The sequence below is a fragment of the Oenanthe melanoleuca genome, chromosome 25 (assembly GCF_029582105.1).
Source record: "Oenanthe melanoleuca isolate GR-GAL-2019-014 chromosome 25, OMel1.0, whole genome shotgun sequence".
In the NCBI taxonomy this organism is placed as follows: domain Eukaryota; kingdom Metazoa; phylum Chordata; class Aves; order Passeriformes; family Muscicapidae; genus Oenanthe; species Oenanthe melanoleuca.
In genome coordinates this window covers 5,428,348-5,447,666 of record NC_079358.1, presented here as the reverse complement: position 1 = coordinate 5,447,666, position 19,319 = coordinate 5,428,348, and the positions used below count along the sequence as shown (strand labels likewise).

Below are 19,319 nucleotides of genomic sequence, written 5' to 3'. Positions count from 1 at the left end.
TGGGGGACATTGGGGACATTGGGGGGACACGGGGACAGTGGGGACACTGGGGGGACACTGGGGACAGTGGGGACATTGGGGACACTGAGAGCACTGGGGGGATTGGGGACATTGGGGACACTGGGGGGATTGGGGACACTGGGGACACTGGGGGGATTTTGGTGGAATTTTGGGGGTTTTTTTAAGCTTTTTTTTAAAGCTTTTTTTTTTTTTATTTTTTTTTTTTTTATTTTTTTGGGTGGGGGGTGTTAATTTTGGGACACCTTTTGTGATTTTTTTTTTGGGAATCCTGGTGTTCCCCCTGTCCCCAGGCCTGGCCTTTGACCCCTGGGACCTGGAGTTCTACACGAAGCTGTTCCAGAAGGCCGGCAGGAACCCGACCTCGGTGGAGCTCTTCGACCTGGCCCAGAGCAACAGGTGACCCCAAAAATCCCATAAAAACCCCAAAATCCCGTAAAAACCCCAAAACCCCAAAAATCCCATAAAAACCCCAAAACCCCAAAAATCCCATGGAAATCCCACAGAAATCCCATAAAAACCCCCATAAAAATCCCATTAAAATCCTGTCAAAACCCCAAAACCCCAAAAATCCCGTGGAAATCCCATAAAAATCCCATTAAAAATTCCATTTAAAAATCCTGTAAAAATCCCGTAGAAACACACCTGTACTGACGATCTCACACCTGTGATGGTGATGTCACACCTGTACTGACGATGTCACACCTGTACTGACGATGTCACACCTATCACACCAGTGATGTCACACCTGTGCTGATGATGTCACACCTGTGCTGATGATGTCACACCTGTCACACCAGTGATGTCACACCTGTGCTGGTGTCACACCTGTTCTGATGATGTCACACCTGTGCTGATGACATCACAACTGTCACACCTGTGATATTGTCGCACCTGTGCTGATGATGTCACACCTGTCACACCTGTGCTGATGATGTCACACCTGTGATATTGTCACACATGTGCTGATGATGTCACACCTGTGATATTGTCGCACCTGTGCTGATGATGTCACACCTGTCACACCTGTGCTGATGATGTCACACCTGTGCTGATGATGTCACACCTGTGATATTGTCACACCTGTGCTGATGATGTCACACCTGTCACACCTGTGCTGATGATGTCACACCTGTGCTGATGACGTCACACCTGTCCGTTTCAGCGAGCACAGCCGTCACTGGTTCTTCAAGGGTCACCTGTCCCTGGACGGCCGCCCCTTACCTGGGTCCCTGTTCCAGCGGCTGATGGACACGCAGAGCTCCTCCCACGGCAACAACGTCATCAAATTCTGCGACAACAGCAGGTGAGACGCACCTGGCGCAGGTGAGACACACCTGGGGCACACCTGGCACAGGTGAGACACACATGGGGAGCCCAGGGACACACCTGGGACATACCTGGGACAGGTGAGATACACATGGGACATACCTGGGACAGGTGAGATACACCTGAGCACACCTGGGATAGGTGACAGACACCTGGGGCACACCTGGGGCACACCTGGCACAGGTGAGAGACACCTGGGGGGGGCAGGGACACACCTGGGACATACCTGGGACAGGTGAGATACACCTGGGGAGCCCAGGGACACACCTGGGACATACCTGGGACAGGTGAGACACACCTGGGGCACACCTGGCACAGGTGAGATACACCTGGGCACACCTGGGATAGGTGACAGACACCTGGGGCACACCTGGGGCACACCTGGCACAGGTGAGAGACACCTGGGGAGCCCAGGGACACACCTGGGACATACCTGGGACAGGTGAGATACACCTGGGGAGCCCAGGGACACACCTGGGACATACCTGGGACAGGTGAGACACACCTGGGGCACACCTGGCACAGGTGAGATACACCTGGGCACACCTGGGGCACACCTGGGACAGGTGAGATACACCTGGGGCACACCTGGGGCACACCTGGGACAGGTGAGAACACCTGGGCACACCTGGGACAGGTGAGGGACACACCTGGGGCACACTTGGGACAGGTGAGATACACCTGGGGGGGGCAGGGACACACCTGGGACATACCTGGGACAGGTGAGATACACCTGAGCACACCTGGGATAGGTGAGACACACCTGGGCACACCTGGGACAGGTGAGATACACCTGGGGCACACCTGGGATAGGTGAGATACACCTGGGCACACCTGGGGCACACTTGGACAGGTGAGGCGCACCTGGGACAGGTGAGGGACACACCTGGACACAGCTTTTTGGGGTTTTTTTTAAACACGATTTTTGTTATTTCTGGCTGGGATTTTTGGGGTTATTTTGGGATAATTTTGGGATGTTTTTGGGGTCTGTCCTCCCAGTGCCATCCGGGGCGTCCCGGTGGATTTTGGGATGGATTTTTGGGATGTTTTTGGATAATTTTGGGGTGTCTGTCTCAGTGCCATCCGCGGAGTCCCCGTGGCCGCGCTGTGGCCGCAGGACCCGGCCGGGCCGAGCCCCTTCGAGAAGAGAACGAGCGTCCGGCACGTGACCTTCACGGCAGAGACTCACAACTTCCCCACCGGTCAGTCTGGGGTCAGCCAGGGGTCAAGGGGTCACTCTGGGGTCAGTGGGAATGGTCAGTGACTCACAACTTCCCCACCGGTCAGTCGGGGTCATCCAGGGGTCAAGGGGTCAGTCTGGGGTCAGTGGGAATGGTCAGTGACACACAACTTCCCCACCGGTCAGTCTGGGGTCAAGGGGTCACTCTGGGGTCACTGGGAATGGTCAGTGACTCACAACTTCCCCACCGGTCAGTCTGGGGTCAGCCAGGGGTCAGTCTGGGGTCAAGGGTCAGCCTGGGGTCAGGGGTCAGACACACAACTTCCCCACCGGTCAGTCGGGGGTCAAGGGGTCACTCTGGGGTCAGGGGTCATCCAGGGGTCAGGGATCACTCTGGGGTCACTCAGGGGTCAGTCTGGGGTCAGTGGGAGGGGTCAGTGGCCAATGGTCAGTGGGGAGTCAGAGTGGGAAATTTGGGGATTAAAAAAGGGGAAAAATTTGGGGTGGGGGTGGGCGTGGCCAGGGGCGTGTCCCCCCAATGTCCCCAATCCCCCCAGTGTCCCCTCTGTCCCCTCTGTCCCCAATGTCCCCCCTGTCCCCAATGTCCCCAGTGTCCCCAATCCCCCCATGTCCCCAGTGTCCCCTCTGTCCCCAATGTCCCCTCTGTCCCCTCTAACCTGTGTCCCCAATGTCCCCTCTGTCCCCTCCCCCTCTAACCTGTGTCCCCTCTGTCCCCAATGTCCCCTCTGTCCCCTCTGTCCCCAGCTGTCGCCCCCTTCTCCGGTGCCACCACGGGCACTGGGGGTCGCATTCGGGACGTTCAGTGCACGGGTCGTGGCGCTCACGTCATCGCGGGCACAGCCGGCTACTGCTTCGGGAACCTGCTCGTCCCCGGTGAGGCACCCCAAAAACACCCAAAATACCCCAAAATTCGGGTTCAGGACCCTCGAAAACCCCAAAATCCCACCCAGAAACCCCAAAATCCCACCCAGAAACCCCAAAATCCCACCCAAAAACCCCCAAAATCCCACCCAGAAACCCCCAAAATCCCCTCTTGGGATCCCCTAAAATCCCCAAAAATCCCGGTGCTGGTTCAGGAACCTGCTCGTCCCCGGTGAGACACCCAAAAACACCCAAAATACCCCAAAATTCAGGTTCGGGACCCTCGAAAACCCCAAAATCCCACCCAGAAATCCCAAAATCCCACCCAAAAACCCCCAAAATACCACCCAGAAACCCCAAAAACCCCTTTAAAATCCCTAAAACTGACCCCAATATCCCCCAAAATCCGGGTACTGACCCATTTTCGGGGTCCCTGACCCGTTTTTTGGGGTCCCTGACCCGTTTTTGGGGTTCCTGACCCGTTTTTGGGTGTTTCTCAGGCTATGAGCAGCCCTGGGAGGACCCCCTGGCCCCCTACTCCCCAAAAATCCCCCCAAAAAATCCCAAAAAACCCCCAAATTCCCCCAAAACCCCCCCAAACCCCTCTAAATTTGGGGTCCCCGACCCGTTTTTGGGGGTCCCCGACCCGTTTTTTTGGGGTCCCTGACCCGTTTTTGGGGGTCCCTGACCCGTTTTTGGGGTGTTCCTCAGGCTATGAGCAGCCCTGGGAGGACCCCCTGGCCCCCTACCCCTCGTCCTTCGCCCGGCCCCTGGACGTGGCCATCGGGGCCAGCGACGGCGCCAGCGACTACGGCAACAAATTCGGGGAGCCCCTGCTGGCAGGTGGGGGGGAGGGGCTGGGGGGGGTTGGGGGGGTTTGGGGATTTTTTGGGATTTTTTGGAATTTTTTGGGATTTTTTGGGGGATTTTTGGGATTTTTTGGGAATTTTTTGGGATTTTTTTGGGATTTTTTTGGGATTTTTAGGGATTTTTTTGGGGATTTCTTTGGGGGATTTTTTTTGGGGGGATTTTTTTGGGGGGAGAATTTTGGGATTGGGATTTTTTTGGGATTTTTTGGGGTTTTTGGTGATTTTTATTTTTAAGGGATTTTTTTGGGATTTTTTTTGATTTTTTGGGATTTTTTTGTATGGGGATTTTATTTTATTTTTGGGGATTTTTTGGGGATTTTTTTTAATTTTATTTTTTTGGGATTTTGGGGATTTTTTTTGGATTTTTTTTATTTATTGGGATTTTTGGGGATTTTTTGGGATTTTTTGGGGATTGTTGGGTGATTTTTGTGGATTTTTCGGGATTTTTTTTTTTTATTTTTTTGGGATTTTTTTGGGATTTTTTTCTGGGATTTTTTTGGGATTTTTGGGGGATTTTTTGGATTTTTTGGCTGGGATTTTTTTGGGATTTTTTTGGGATTTTTTGGGGTTTTTTTTTGGATTTTTAGGGATTTTGTTGGGATTTTTTTGGGGGATTTTTAGGGATTTTTCTTTATTTTATTTTTTGGAATTTTTTGGGATTTTTTTGGGATTTTTTTTAAATTTTTTTTTTTTGGGATTTTTTGGGATTTTTTTGGGATTTTTTTTATTTATTGGGATTTTTTTGGGGATTTTTTGGGGATTGTTGGGTGATTTTTGGGGATTTTTTTTTTTTTTTTTGGGATTTTTGGGGGATTTTTTGGGATTTTTTGGGGATTTTTGGGGGATTTATCGGGGATTTTTTGGGGGGATTTTTTGGGATTTTTTTTTGGATTTTTTGGGGGGTTTTTTTGGATTTTTAGGGATTTTTTTGGGATTTTTTTTGGGATTTTTAGGGATTTTTTTTTTATTTTATTTTTTGGGATTTTTTGGGGATTTTTTTAAATTTTATTTTTTTGTGATTTTTTGGGATTTTTTTGGGATTTTTTTTATTTATTGGGATTTTTTTGGGGATTTTTTGGGATTTTTTGGGGATTGTTGGGTGATTTTTCGGGATTTTTCGGGAATTTTTTTTTTTATTTTTTTGGGATTTTTTTGGGGATTTTTAGGGATTTTTTTTTATTTTATTTTTTGGGATTTTCTGGGATTTTTTTTGGGATTTTTTTTTTTATTTTATTTTTTGGGATTTTTTGGGGTTTTTTTTGGGATTTCTTATGGGATTTTTTGGGATTCTTTTTGGGATTTTTTTTTTTATTTTTTGGGATGATTTTGGGGAGGTTTGGGGAGTTCTTGGGATGTTTTGGGGGTGTTCTGGGACATTTTTGGGGCATTTTTGGGTTATTTTAACAGGGATTTTTTTGTTAATTAGCAGTAATTAATTTTTATTAATTGGGGCAGGTTTTGCCCGCTCCTTTGGGCAGGTCCTGCCCGATGGGCAGCGCAGGGAGTGGATCAAACCCTCATTAATTGGGTTAATTTGGGTTAATTTGGGATATTTTTATGGGGATTTTTGGGTTATATTAACGGGGATTTTTTTGTTTATTAATTAATATTAATTCTCATTAATTGGGGCAGGTTTTGCCCGTTCATTTGGGCAGCGCAGGGAGTGGATCAAACCCGTGATGTTCAGCGGGGGAATCGGAGCCCTGGAGGACGAGCACGTCAGGAAGGAGAGCCCCGAGCCAGGTACCCAAAATATCCAAAATTTAACCTAAAATACCCAAAATTTAACCCAAAAATAGCCCAAAATTAACCCAAAAATATCCCAAAGAGAGCCCCGAGCCAGGTACCCAAAATACCCAAAATTTAACCCAAAATTAACCCAAAAATATTCCAAATTTACCCAAAGATATCCCCCCAAAAAATTCCAAAAATTCTCCAAAAAAATCTCAAATTTACCCTAAAAAAATCCCTAAAAATATCCCAGAAATTGCCCTAAAATATCCCTTATTTAACCCAAAATTAATCCAAAATTCTCCTAAAATATCCCCAAAAAATATCTGAAAAATATCCCAAAAATTCCCCAAAAATATCCCAAAATATCCCAAAAATATCCCCAAATAGATCCCAAATTTACCCTAAAAAAATCCCTAAAAATATCCCAGAAACCTCCCAAAAATGTCCCAAATTTAACCCAGAAATGTGCCAAATTTACCCCCAAAATGTCCCAAATTTACCCCAAAAATATCCCAAATTTATCCCAAAAATGTCCCAATTCTCCCAAAAATCCCCCCTAAATTTTCCCAAATCTTCCAAAATTCCCCCAAAATCCCCCAAATTCTCCTGAAATCCCCCCAAAATTCCCAATAATTCCCCAAAAATTCCCCCAAAATCCCCCAAATTTCTCCAATTTCCCCTCAATTCCTCCAAATTCTCCTCAAATTCCCCCCAAAAATCCCCCAAATTCCCCCCGAAATCCCCTAAAATCCACCAAAATCCCCCAAAATTTCCCCAAATGCCCCCAAAATTCCCCTAATTTTCCCTCAAATCCCCAAATTCCCCAATCCCCGGATCTCCCCAGGGATGCTGGTGGTGAAGTTGGGGGGTCCCGTCTACAGGATCGGCGTGGGGGGAGGGGCCGCCTCCTCCATCCAGGTCTGGCATTTTGGGGGAATTTTGGGAATTTTGGGAAATGTTGGGGAAAATTTGGGGGAAATTTAGGGGGATTTTGAGCGGATTTTTTTTTTTTAATTTTATTTTTTGGGACAGGATTTTGGGTGGAATTTTAAATTTTTTTAATTTTTTTGGAGGGGTGGGGAAATTCGGGAGGATTTTGGGCCGAGTTTTGGTTTTTGGTTTTTTTTTTTTTTTTGGGTGAGGGATTTTGGACAGAAATTTTTATTTTATTTTATTTTTTGGGGGGATTTTGGATGGAATTGGGGTGGATTCTGGTCGGAATTTTTAATTTTTTTAATTTTATTTTTTTGAGGGAATTTGGGGCGGAATTTTTGGTTTTTTTTTATTTTTGGGGGGATTTTTGGGTGAAATTCGTGGTGGATTTTGGTCAGAATTTTTTATTTTTTAAATTTTATTTTTGGGGTGGATTTTGGTCGCAATTTTTTTTTTTTTTTTTTTTTTTTGGGGTGGATTTTGAGTGGAATTTGGGCGGAATTTTTTTATTTCTTTGATTTTATTTTTTGGGGGGATTTTGGGCAGAATTTGGGTGGATTTTCGTCTGAATGTTTCTTTTTTATTATTATTATTTTTTGGGGAAATTTGGGGGGATTTTCGGCAGAATTTTTGGGGTTTTTTTATTTGGGGGTGGTTTTGGGGAGGAATTGGGTTGGATTTTGGGTGGAATTTTTAATTTTTTAAATTTTATTTTTTTGGGGTGGATTTTGGTTGGAATTTTTTATTTTTTTAAATTTTATTTTTTTGGGTGGATTTTGGTCAGAATTTTTTTTTTTTTTTTTTTTTTTTAATTTTATTTTTTTGGGGTGGATTTTGGTCGGAATTTTTTTTTTTTTTTAAATTTTATTTTTTTGGGGGAATTTTGGGCGGAATTTTTTGGGTTTTTTTTTTTTTTTTTTAATTTTATTTTTTTGTGGGGGTATTTCGGTGCCACCCCCGCCTGTCCCCGCCGTCCCCAGGTGCAAGGTGACAACGAGGCCGAGCGGGATTTGGGGGCTGTGCAGAGGGGGGACCCCGAGATGGAGCAAAAACTGAACCGAGTCCTGAGGGGCTGCGCCGAGAGCGGGAACGGGAACCCCGTGAGCTCCATCCACGACCAGGGGGCGGGGGGCAACGGTGAGGGACGGGGGGACAGGGGGGACAGTGGGGACAGCGGGGGAGATTGGGGACACTGGGGGGATTGGGGACATTGGGGTGATTGGGGGGTATTTGGGGCATTGGGGGGATTGGGGACATTGGGGACATTGGGGGACATTGGGGGACATTGGGGGGATTGGGGACATTGGGGTCACTGGGGGGCATTGGGGGGGATTTAGGACATTGGGGGACATTGGGAGTCATTGGAGACATTGGGGACATTGGGGGAATTGGGAACATTGGGGACATTGTGGGGATTGTGGGGATTGGGGACATTGGGGACACTTGGTGGATTGGGGACATTGGGAGAATTGGGGACATTGGGGGGATTGGGGGACATTAGGGGGATTGGGGGACATTGGGGGGATTGGGGACATTGGGGACACTGGGGAGTTTTTGGGGTGACACAGTGGGACAGGTCTGTGGTTGCCCAATGTCCCCAATGTCCCCGTTGATGTCCCCAGGCAATGTCCTGAAGGAGATCTCAGAACCAGCCGGGGCTGTCATCTACGCCAGCCGCTTCCAGGTCAGTGTCCCCAATGTCCCCAGATGTCCCCAGATCCCCTCAATGTCCCCAAATGTCCCCAATGTCTCCAAATCCCCAAATCCCCAGTGTCTCCAATCCCCCTAAATGTCCCCAAAAGTCCCCAATGTCCCCACCGTCACCAATGCCCAAATCCCCAATGTCCCCCAATCCCTTCAATCCCATGATGTCACTGGTGACATCAGTGACATTGGGGACACCTTGGTGACACTGGTGACACTTTGGTGACATCAGTGACAGCTTGGGGACCCCACCCTGAGCATCCTGGAGCTGTGGGAGGGGTCAGAGTGTCCCTTGTCCCCCTTGTCTTGTGTCCCCAATCTCCCCAAATCCCCAATGTCCCCCAATCCGTTCAATCCCGTGATGACATGAGTGACATTTGTGACACTTTGGTGGCCCTGGTGATACTTTGGTGACATCAATGACAGCTTGGGGACCTCATCCTGAGTGTCCTGGAGCTGTGGGAGGGGTCAGAGTGTCCCTTGTCCCCCTTGTCTTGTGTCCCCAGTGTCCCCAAATCCCCAGTGTCCCCCAATCCCTTCAATCCTGTTATGTCACTGGTGACACCGTGACACTTTGGTGACACCTTGGTGACACTGGTGACACCGCGGTGGCCCCGGTCACACTGGTGACACCTCGGTGGCCCCGATGGCAGCTGGGTGACCCGTCTGTGAGCGTGCTGGAGCTGTGGGGCGCCGAGTACCAGGAGTCCAACGCGCTGCTGGTGCGGCCGGCGGCGCTGGCGCTGCTGCGGCGCCTCTGCGAGAGGGAGCGGTGTCCCCTGAGCGTGGTGGGGACCGTCACCGGGGACGGACGGGTGAGTGATGGATGGACAGACACGGGGACAGACTGACAGACACAGGGACAGACTGATTGACACAGGGACAGACAGACACAGGGACAGACAGACACAGGGACAGGCGCTGGCGCTGCTGCGGCGCCTCTGCGAGAGGGAGCGGTGTCCCCTGAGCGTGGTGGGGACCATCACCGGGGACGGACGGGTGAGTGACGGACAGTCTGACATGGGGACAGACCGACTGACACAGGGACAGACGGACACGGGGACTGACAGGCACAGGGACAGACAGACGCAGGGGCAGATGGACACAGGGACAGACTGACAGGGGGACAGACGGACATGGAACAGACAGACGTGGGACAGACAGACTGACACACGGGGACAGACAGACACGAGGACAGACAGACAGACATGGGACAGACAGACAGGATGACACACAGGGACAGACTGACAGGGGGCTGGACAAATGGACAGATGGACACGGGGACAGAACAGACACAGGGACAGACAGACAGACATGGAACAGACGAACTGACACACAGGGACAGACAGACAGACACAGGGACAGACAGACACGAGGACGTTTGGGGTGCTGGGGACATTTGGAGTTGATTTTTGGGGTGTTTTTGGGATGGTTTTCGGCTGTTTCTGGGGGTGTTTTGGGGATTTTTGGGTGATTTTTGGGGTGATTTTGGGCTGTCCCCGCCCTAGATCATGCTGGGCCGTTTCTGAGCTGGTTTTTTGGCTGTTTTTTGGGTTTTTTGGGTAATTTTGGGCTGTTTTTGGGCTGTCTCTCCCCCTCCAGATCGTGCTGGTCGATGACCTGGCGTCCCCTGTGCCCGAGGGGGGATCCCACAAGGGGCTCCCCACCCCCGTCAACCTGGAGCTGGAGTGGGTGCTGGGCAAGATGCCCCAGAAGGTGAGAGGGGACCCCAAAATCCGGGGGGAAAAACCAGAATGGCACCCCAAAAATTGGGGGGAAAAAAAACCAGAATGGGACCCCAAAAATTGGGGGAAAAAACCCCAAAATGGGACCCCAGAAATGGATCCCAAAAGGTGAGAGGGGACCCCAAAATTCTGGGGAAAACCCCAAAATGGGACCCCAAAAATTGGGGAAAAAAACCTCAAAATGTGTTCCCCTGATTTTTCCCTTTTCCCCCCCAAATTTTTACCTTTTTCCCATTTTCCCCCCAAATTTCGGGGTGTTCCCCCCAGGAGTTCCAGCTGTCGCTGTCCCCGCTGCCCCGGCGCCCCCTGGCGCTGCCCCCGGCGCTGTCGGTGCGCGCGGCGCTGGAGCGCGTGCTGCGGCTGCCGGCCGTGGCCAGCAAGAGGTACCTGACCAACAAGGTGAGTCACACCTGAGTGTCACCTGTGTGTCACCTGTGTCACCCTGTGTGTCACCTGTGAGTCCCTGTGTGTCACCTGTGTGTCGTTAATGTCACCCCTGTGTGACCCCAATCCCACCCCAAACCCAGCAAGAGGTACCTGACCAACAAGGTGAGTCACACCTGAGTGTCACCTGTGTGTCACCTGTGTGTCGTTAATGTCACCCCTGTGTGACCCCAATCCCACCCCAAACCCAGCAAGAGGTACCTGACCAACAAGGTGAGTCACACCTGTGTGTCACCTGTGTGTCACCTGTGTCACCTCCCTGTCATCTGTGTCACCTGTGTCACCTCAATGGCACCTCAGTTTCACCTGTACCATCCCCTCCATTGTCCCTATTCACATTCCCCCAATGTCCCAAATGTCCCCAGTGTCCCCCAATGTCCCCCAATGTCCCCCAGAGTCCCCCATGTCCCCAATCCCTCCACTGTCCCCACTGTCCCCAACATCCTGTGTCCCCAATCCCAGGTGGACCGCTCGGTGACAGGCCTGGTGGCCCAGCAGCAGTGCGTGGGTCCCCTGCACACGCCGCTGGCCGACGTGGCGGTGGTGGCCCTGTCGCACTTTGGGGACACGGGCGCGGCCACGGCCATCGGCGAGCAGCCGGTCAAGGGGCTGCTGGACCCGGCGGCCGGAGCGCGGCTGGCGCTGGCCGAGGCCATCACCAACCTGCTGTGGGCACGGGTGACGCACCTCAAGGTGACACGGGGACAGCGGGACGGCGGGGTGGTGGGGGGGTTGGGGACATTGGGGGGATTGCAGGACATTTGGGACACTGTGGACATTGGGGACATTTGGAGGGGTTGGGGACACTGGGGACATTGGGAATATTTGGGATATTGGGTGGGTTTGAATATTTCTGGGGACACGGGGGGTTGGTGACAATCGGGGGGCTGGGGGCAGCAGCAGGGGGAGGTGACAGGCGGTGGCACTGCCCTGTCCCCTCCCCCAAGTCTCTATGTGTGTGTGTCCCCTGTCCCTGTCCTATTTGTCCCCAATCCCCCAGTGTCCCCAACGTCCCCCAATCCACCCAATGTCCTCAATCCCCCCAATGTCCCCAATGTCCTCATGTCCCCGTGTCCCCAGGACGTGAAGTGCTCGGGCAACTGGATGTGGGGCGCCAAGTCCGGCTCGGAGGGGGGGGGGGCGCTGGTGGCCGCGTGTGACGCGCTGGTGGCCGCCATGCACCGGCTGGGCGTGGCCATCGATGGCGGCAAGGACTCGCTGAGCATGGCGGCCAGAGTGGGGACAGAGACCGTGCTGGCACCTGGTGACAGCGGGGACACGGGGGGTGGGGGGCTGGGGACATTGGGGGGGTTGGGGACATTGGGGGGATTGTGGGGGTGGGGGACATTGGGGGGATTGGGGACATTGGGGACACCGGGGGACACTGGGGACCTTGTGGGGATTTGGAACATTGGGGACATTGAGGGACATTGGGGACATTGTGGGGATTGGGTCACTGGGGACACTAAGGTGACACAGGTGACACTCAGGTGACACAGATGTCCCCACTGTCCCCACAGGTGCCCTGGTGATCTCGACCTACGCCGTGTGCCCCGATGTCACCGCCACTGTCACCCCCGACCTCAAGTGTCCCAACGAGCGCGGTGAGGGGACAGCTGGGGACACCTGGGACACACCTGGGGCACACCTGGGGACAAACCTGGGACATACCTGGCGCACACCTGGGGTCACACCTGGGGCCATTTTGGGTCATTTTTTCACTCCATTTTGGGGCCATTTGGGGTGAATTTGGTGCCATTTCTTCCCCTGCTTTTTCCCTGGCAATTTTGGGTCAATTTCCCCCAATTTTGTGTCAATTCTGGGTCAATTTCAGGTCAATTTCGGGTCAATTTTTGGGGCATTTTGGGGCATTTGGTGCCATTTCTGCCCCCACTTTTCCCCCTCCGATTTTGGGTCGATTTTCCCCATTATCTTCTAAATTTCCCAGTTTTAGCCCCATTTCCCTGCTGATTTTGAGTGGTTTTGATTTTTTTTGGGTCCCAGGTGTGCTGATTTTGGGTTTTTTGGGTTTTTTTGGGTCCCAGGTGCGCTGATTTTGTGTTTTTGGGGTTTTTTTGGGTCCCAGGTGCGCTGCTGTGGGTGCAGCTGAACCCGGGCCAGCACCGCCTGGGTGGCTCCGCCCTCGCCCAGGTGTTCGCTCAGGTGGGCGACACCTGCCCCGACCTGGACGAGCCGGGGCGGCTGCAGAGCGCCTTCGAGGTCACCCAGGAGCTCATCAAAGGTTTGGGGTGAAAAATGGCGATTTTGAGCAAAAAACTGGGATTTCGGGGGGTTTGGGGATAAAAAATTGGGATTTTTGGGGTAAAAAATGAGGATTTGGGGAGGGGGATTTGGGGAATTTTGGGGGATTTTTGATGGAATTTGGGGGTTTTGGAGGAATTTGGGGGAATTTTGGTTGGAATTTGGAGAATTTTGGGGGATTTGAGAGGATTTGGGGGAGGTTTGAGGAGGATTTGAGGGAATTTGGGGGGATTTTGGTGAAATTTGGGGAATTTTTGGGGAGGTCTGGGAGGGGTTTGAGAAGGAAATTTTGGGGTTCAGGGAGGAAATTTTGGAGTTTCTCAACTTGGGTGGGGGTTTGGGACCCCCAAGGTGACCCTGGAGTGACGCCAAGGTGACATTTGGTGACTCTGAGGTGACACTGAGTGACCCAGGGTGACACTGGGAGCCCCGAGGTGACCCCGACGTGATTCTGGGTGATCCCAAGGTGACATTTGGTGACCCTGAAGTGACATTTGGTGACCCTGAGGTGACGCTGAGGTGACACTTATTGACCCTGGGTGACATTTGGTGACCCTGAGGTGACTTTGGGTGACCTTGAGTGACCCCAGAGTGACCCTGAATGACACTGGTGACCCCGACGTGATTCTGGGTGATCCCAAGGTGCCATTTGGTGACACTTGGTGATATTTGGTGACACTTCTGTCCCCAGAGCGTGTGCTGACCGCGGGCCATGACGTCAGTGACGGGGGTTTGCTGGGCTGTGTCCTGGAGATGGCGTTTGCTGGAAACTGCGGCGTCACCGTCACCCTGCCAGCGCCACCGGCCGGAGCCACCCGTCAGTGCCACCAGTGTCCCCGTGTCCCCAGTGCCCCCAGTGTCCCCAATCCTCCCAATGTCCCCAGGGTCTCAAATGTCCCCAATGTCCCCAGTCACTCCAATGTCCCCATGTCCCCTCTGTCTCCAGTGATGTCCCTGCTCTTTGCTGAGGAGCCGGCTCTGCTGCTCGAGGTTCCCACGGTGGCCGCTGTCCCCGTGTGTCGCCGCTACCAGGACGCCGGTGTCACCTGTGTCCCCATTGGCCACAGCGGCCCCTACGGCCCCCGGGCCATGGTGAGGGACCCTGGGGACACTGGGGGGGACTGGGGACATTGGGGACACTGGGGGGATTGGGGGCACGGGGGACACTGGGGAGGAAGGACAGATGGTGGCTCTGTCCCCTGGGGTGGGCAGTGGTGGCTTTGTGACTTTTTGTTGTCCCCATTGTCCCTTGTCTTCGGTGTCCCCATGTCCTTGTGTCCCTCATTGTCTCCTCGTGTCCCCATGTCCTTCAGTGTCCTCAATGTCCATCCCTGCCCTCATGGTCCTGTCAGTCTGTCCTTGTCCCCAGTGTCCCCAATGTCCCCCAATGTCCTCAGTCCCCCCAATGTCCCCAATGTCCGCAGTGTCACTCAGTGTCACTCAGTGTCCCTGCTGTCCCCGCAGGTGACAGTGTCAGTGGGCGGCCAGGAGGTGCTGGCAGAGCCCGTTGGGGACCTCAGGGGACTCTGGGAACAGACGAGTTTCCGCCTGGAGCGGCTGCAGGCGGCGCCCGAGTGCGTGGAGCAGGAGGAGCAGGAGCTGGGGACACGCTGGGGACCCGAGTACAGCGTGACCTTCGACCTCGAGGGGCCAGCGCCGGCCAGGAGCCTGGGTGGGACAGGGGACATGGGGACACTGGGGGGATTGGGGACACTGGGGGGATTGGGGACATTGGGGACATTGGGGGGATTGGGGGGACTGGGGACATTGGGGGGATTTTGTGAGATTTTGGGGATTTTTTGTGGGATTTTTTTTTTTTTTGGTGGGATTTTTTATGGGATTTTTTGTGGGATTTTTGGGTTGTTTCAGGGATTTTTCTGAGATTTTTTTGGAGATTTTTATGGGATGTTTGAGGTTTTTATCAGATTCCCTAGACATTTTGTTGGATTTTTAAGAATTTTGGGGAGGATTTTTGTGAGACTTTTTTCAGATTTGCTGGATTTTGGGGAAATTTTGGGGTTTTTCTGGAATTTGGGGGAATTTTGTGGGGTTTTTATGGGATTTTAGGTTTTTTAATGGGATTTTTATGGGATTTTGGGATTTTACGGGATTTTTATGGGATTTTGGACAATTTTTTTCTGATTTTTGTGGAGTTTTTGGGCTGTTTGGGGTCTGGGGAATTTTGGGGTTTTTGGGGGTGCTGATCCCGGTTTTTGGGGTCCCCCAGAGCTGCCAGGGCCTCGTGTGGCTGTGCTGAGGGAGGAGGGGAGCAACGGGGACCGGGAGATGGCAGCGGCATTCGTCATGGCAGGATTCCAGGTGAGACCCCAAAACACCCCAAAAACACCCCAGAAACATCCCAGGGATGTGTTTGAGATTAGTTTGGGATTTTTTTGAGGGTGCAACCCGGGATTTTTGGGGTTCCCAGGTTTGGGATGTTCTTTGGATTATTTTAGGATGTTTTTGGGGTTCAATCCGGGGTTTTTGGGGTTCCCAGGTTTGGGATGTGACCACCCAGGACCTTTGCTCGGGCTCGGCCTCCCTGGATGGATTTCGGGGTCTGGTGTTCGTGGGGGGCTTCAGCTACGCCGACGTCCTGGGCTCTGCTAAAGGTGAGGATCTGGGGCTTTTCACCCCAAAAATCAACCCAAAAAAATTTCAAAATCTAAAACCCCCACAAAAATCTCGTAAAAATCCCCCAAAAAACCCCACAAAACTTCCCCTCCATGGGAGATTTGGTGTCCTGCTAAAGGTGAGGATTTGGGGACTTTCATCCCAAAAATGACCCCAAAAAAATCCCAAAATCTAAAAATCCCAAATTCCATAAAAATGGGGGAAAAACTCACAAAAATCCATTTATATCCCACAAAAAATCCCAATTATTTCCCCCAATATTTCCCAATTCCCCCCATTTATCCTAAGTTTTCCCAATTCCCCTATTACCTAATTCCCCATTTTAGCCCAGATTTTCCCAATTCCCCCTTTTTCCCAATTTACCCATTCATCCCAATTTTCCCAATTTATCCCAAATTCCCCCATTTCACCCAAATTTATCCCAAATTTTCCCAATCCCCCCATTATCCCATTTTCCCCATTATTCCAAATTTCCCCATTTTATCCCAAATTTTCTCAATTTTCCATTTTTCCCAGGCTGGGCCGCCTCCATCCGCTTCAACCCCAAGGTGCGAGCGGCGCTGGAGCGATTCCGGACACGGCCGGACACCTTCAGCCTGGGCGTGTGCAACGGCTGCCAGCTGATGGCACTGCTGGGCTGGGTGGGGACAGCGCCAGGTGAGGGTCACCTGTGTCACCTGTGTGTCATTGATGTCACCTGTGTGTCGCCTGTGTCACCTCTGTCACACCTGCGTCACTGAGGTATCACTGAGATGACATTGGTGACCCCGACGTGATTCTGGGTGATGCCAAGGTGACAATTGATGGCATTTAGTGACACTGAGGTGACATTGGTGACACTGGTGACACTGATGTGATGACATTGGTGGCACTGGGGTGACATGGGCGACCCTGGATGACCCCCAGGTGACATTTGGTAACACTGAGGTGACTTTGATGTGACACTGGTGACCCCGATGTGATTCTGGGTGACCCCCCCAAGGTGCCATTTGTTGACGCTTGGTGACCCTGAGGAGACACTGGGGTGACCCTGGTGACACTGAGGTGACACTGGTGACACTGAGGCGACACTGGGGTGACAGTGGTGACCCCAGCGTGATTCTGGGTGACCCCAAGCTGCCATTTGTTGACTTCTGGTCATCCCAAGGTGACACCGGTGACACTGAGGTGACATTGATGACACTCCGGTGACCCTGTTGCCACTGTCCCACAGGTGCTGGCACTGTCCCCGCGGGCGCGGTGGCGCTGTCACGGAACCTCTCCGGGCGCTTTGAGTCGCGATTCGTGACGGTTCGGGTGGAGCCGGGACCGGCGCTGATGCTGCGGGGCATGGAGGGGGCCCGGCTGGGCGTGTGGGTGGCGCACGGGGAAGGTAACTGGTTTTACTGGTTATACTGGTTATACTGGTTATACTGGGCTGGGAGTGTGGGTGGCGCATGGGGAAGGCAACTGGTTTTACTGGTTATACTGATAATACTGGGAGCACTGGGGATACTGGGAGGGACTGGGAGAGCTGGTCTGGAACTGAGTTGAACTGGTTTAACTGGTCTCTAACCGGTATTACCAGACCTGACTCTTGTCTAACTGGTTTAACTGGTTTAAATGTTTTAACTGGTCTCTAACTGGTTTAACTGGTCCCCAACTGGTTTAACTGGTCTGTCACTGGTTTAACTGGTCTCCAGCTGGTCACTAACCGGTCTGTAACTGATTTAACTGGTTTAACTGTCCCCTAATTGGTTTAACTGGTCTCTAACTGCTCCGTACCCGGTTTAACTGGTTTAACTGGTCTCTAACTAGTTTAACTGGTCTAACCAGTCCCTAGCCAGTCTCTGACTGGTCTAACTGGTTGATCCAGTCCCTAACCAGTCCCTAACCAGTCTCTAACTGGTGTAACCAGTCTAACCAGTCCCTAACCAGTTTAACCAGTCCCTAAGCAGTCTTTAACTCGTGTAAGTGGTTTAACCAGTCTCTAACTTGTGTTACCAGTATGACCAGTCTAACCAGTCTCTAACCGTCCCCAGGCCGGTTCGAGTTCCGGCCGCCCTCGCTGCTGACCAGCGCTGTCCAGTCCGGCCTGGCGCCGCTGCGCTACGTCGATGACCGCGGCGTCCCCACCGAGCGCTACCCGCTGAACCCCAACGGCTCCGGCCAGGGCGTGGCCGCGCTGGTGTCGCCCTGCGGCCGCCACCTGGCCGCCATGCCGCACCCCGAGCGGGCAGTGCGCGCCTGGCAGTGCCCCTGGGCCGGCCGGAGCGCGGCCGCCGCCGGACACAGCAAGGCCGGACACGGGCCCTGGCTGAGGATGTTCCGCAACGCCCTGCACTGGTGTCAGCAGTGGCCAGAGGGGGAGAAGTGACCACTGAGTGACCACTGAGTGACCAATGAGTGACCAATGAGTGACCAACTGACCAACCCATGGATACCCCCTCGGAGACACTGACCACTCACTGACCACTCACTGACCACCCAACGCCCTGCACTGGTGTCGGCAGTGGCCAGACGGGGAGAACTGATCATGAGTGACCAATGAGTGACCAATGAGTGACCAATGAGTGACTGACCGAGCCACTGACACCCCTCTGTGACACTGACCACTCACTGACCACTCAGTGCCCTGCAGTGGCCAGAGGGGGGGAAGTGACCAATGAGTGACCCATGAATGACCAATGAGTGACCAATGAGTGACTGACTGAGCCACTGACACCCCTCTGTGACACTGACCACTCACTGACCTCCCAATGCCTTACACTGGTGTTGGCAGGGGGAGAAGTGACCAATGAGTGACCAGTGACCAATGAGTGACCCATGAATGACTGCTGAGTGACCACTCAGTGACCAATGAGTGACCCATGAGTGACCAGTGAGTGACCAATGAGTGACCAGCTGGGGACACTGACCAATCCCACACTGACCACTGAGTGACCCCTTGACCACCCCCAGCAGAGGGTGGGGCCTATAATTATTAATAAAGTGCTCTTAATTAATTGATTAATTAATCACTAATTACTCATTAATGAGTGATGTCATTGGGGGAAGTGGGGGGGGGGCACCTGGGTTGCCCCTCCCAGTTCCATCCCAGTCCCTCCCAGTGCTCCCAGTACAGCCCAGTCCATTCCTGTTCCATCCCAGTCCCATCCCAGTCCATCCCAGTCCCTCCCAGTCCATCCCAGTTCCTCCCAGTTCCATCCCAGTTCCCTCCCAGTCCCTCCCAGTACCCACAAAAACGGGCGTGGCCAGAGCTGTCAATCAAACCCGTTTATTGCCCCGCCCCTGGGGGTTCCCGGTGGACATTGGGGGGTCAATGGGGTGGTCCCAGGGTGGTCCCACGGGTCAGTGAGGGGGTCCCAAGGTGGTCCCAGGGGCCCGTAGGGTGGTCCCAGTGTGGTCTCAAGGGGGTCAATGGGGTGGTCCCAAGGTGATCCCAGGGGTCAATGCAGGGGTGAGTGAGGGGGTCCATGAGGGGATCTGTGGGGTGGTCCCGTGGTGGTCCTGGGGTGGGCCTGAGGTGGTCCTGGGGGTCAGTGGGGTGGTCCCAGGGGTCAGTGAGGATCCATGGATGGTCCCAGGGTGGTCCCAAGGTGACCC

General features: G+C 52.7%; 2 protein-coding genes across 2 annotated transcripts in view; both read left to right on the top strand.

Annotated features, from left to right (window-relative positions):
- The window catches only part of PFAS (phosphoribosylformylglycinamidine synthase), a 19,968-nt gene extending 1,725 nt beyond the window's left edge, over positions 1-18,243 (top strand). Inside the window, exons 2-26 of the mRNA XM_056510840.1 lie at positions 284-417; positions 1,184-1,324; positions 2,425-2,549; positions 3,293-3,421; positions 4,121-4,252; positions 5,734-5,795; positions 5,955-6,021; positions 6,857-6,930; positions 7,926-8,082; positions 8,568-8,629; positions 9,303-9,464; positions 10,252-10,365; positions 10,662-10,793; positions 11,301-11,531; positions 11,919-12,102; positions 12,359-12,442; positions 12,925-13,080; positions 13,792-13,917; positions 14,047-14,192; positions 14,565-14,772; positions 15,328-15,419; positions 15,598-15,712; positions 16,251-16,391; positions 16,948-17,106; positions 17,756-18,243. Coding sequence (XP_056366815.1) covers positions 284-417; positions 1,184-1,324; positions 2,425-2,549; positions 3,293-3,421; positions 4,121-4,252; positions 5,734-5,795; positions 5,955-6,021; positions 6,857-6,930; positions 7,926-8,082; positions 8,568-8,629; positions 9,303-9,464; positions 10,252-10,365; positions 10,662-10,793; positions 11,301-11,531; positions 11,919-12,102; positions 12,359-12,442; positions 12,925-13,080; positions 13,792-13,917; positions 14,047-14,192; positions 14,565-14,772; positions 15,328-15,419; positions 15,598-15,712; positions 16,251-16,391; positions 16,948-17,106; positions 17,756-18,090 — 3,468 coding nt within the window. The 3' untranslated portion in view covers positions 18,091-18,243. The remainder of the gene's footprint in view (positions 1-283; positions 418-1,183; positions 1,325-2,424; positions 2,550-3,292; positions 3,422-4,120; positions 4,253-5,733; positions 5,796-5,954; positions 6,022-6,856; positions 6,931-7,925; positions 8,083-8,567; positions 8,630-9,302; positions 9,465-10,251; positions 10,366-10,661; positions 10,794-11,300; positions 11,532-11,918; positions 12,103-12,358; positions 12,443-12,924; positions 13,081-13,791; positions 13,918-14,046; positions 14,193-14,564; positions 14,773-15,327; positions 15,420-15,597; positions 15,713-16,250; positions 16,392-16,947; positions 17,107-17,755) is intronic.
- PSMC4 (proteasome 26S subunit, ATPase 4) overlaps positions 1-19,319 on the top strand; it is a 68,704-nt gene that overhangs the window by 10,151 nt on the left and 39,234 nt on the right. The window lies entirely within an intron of this gene.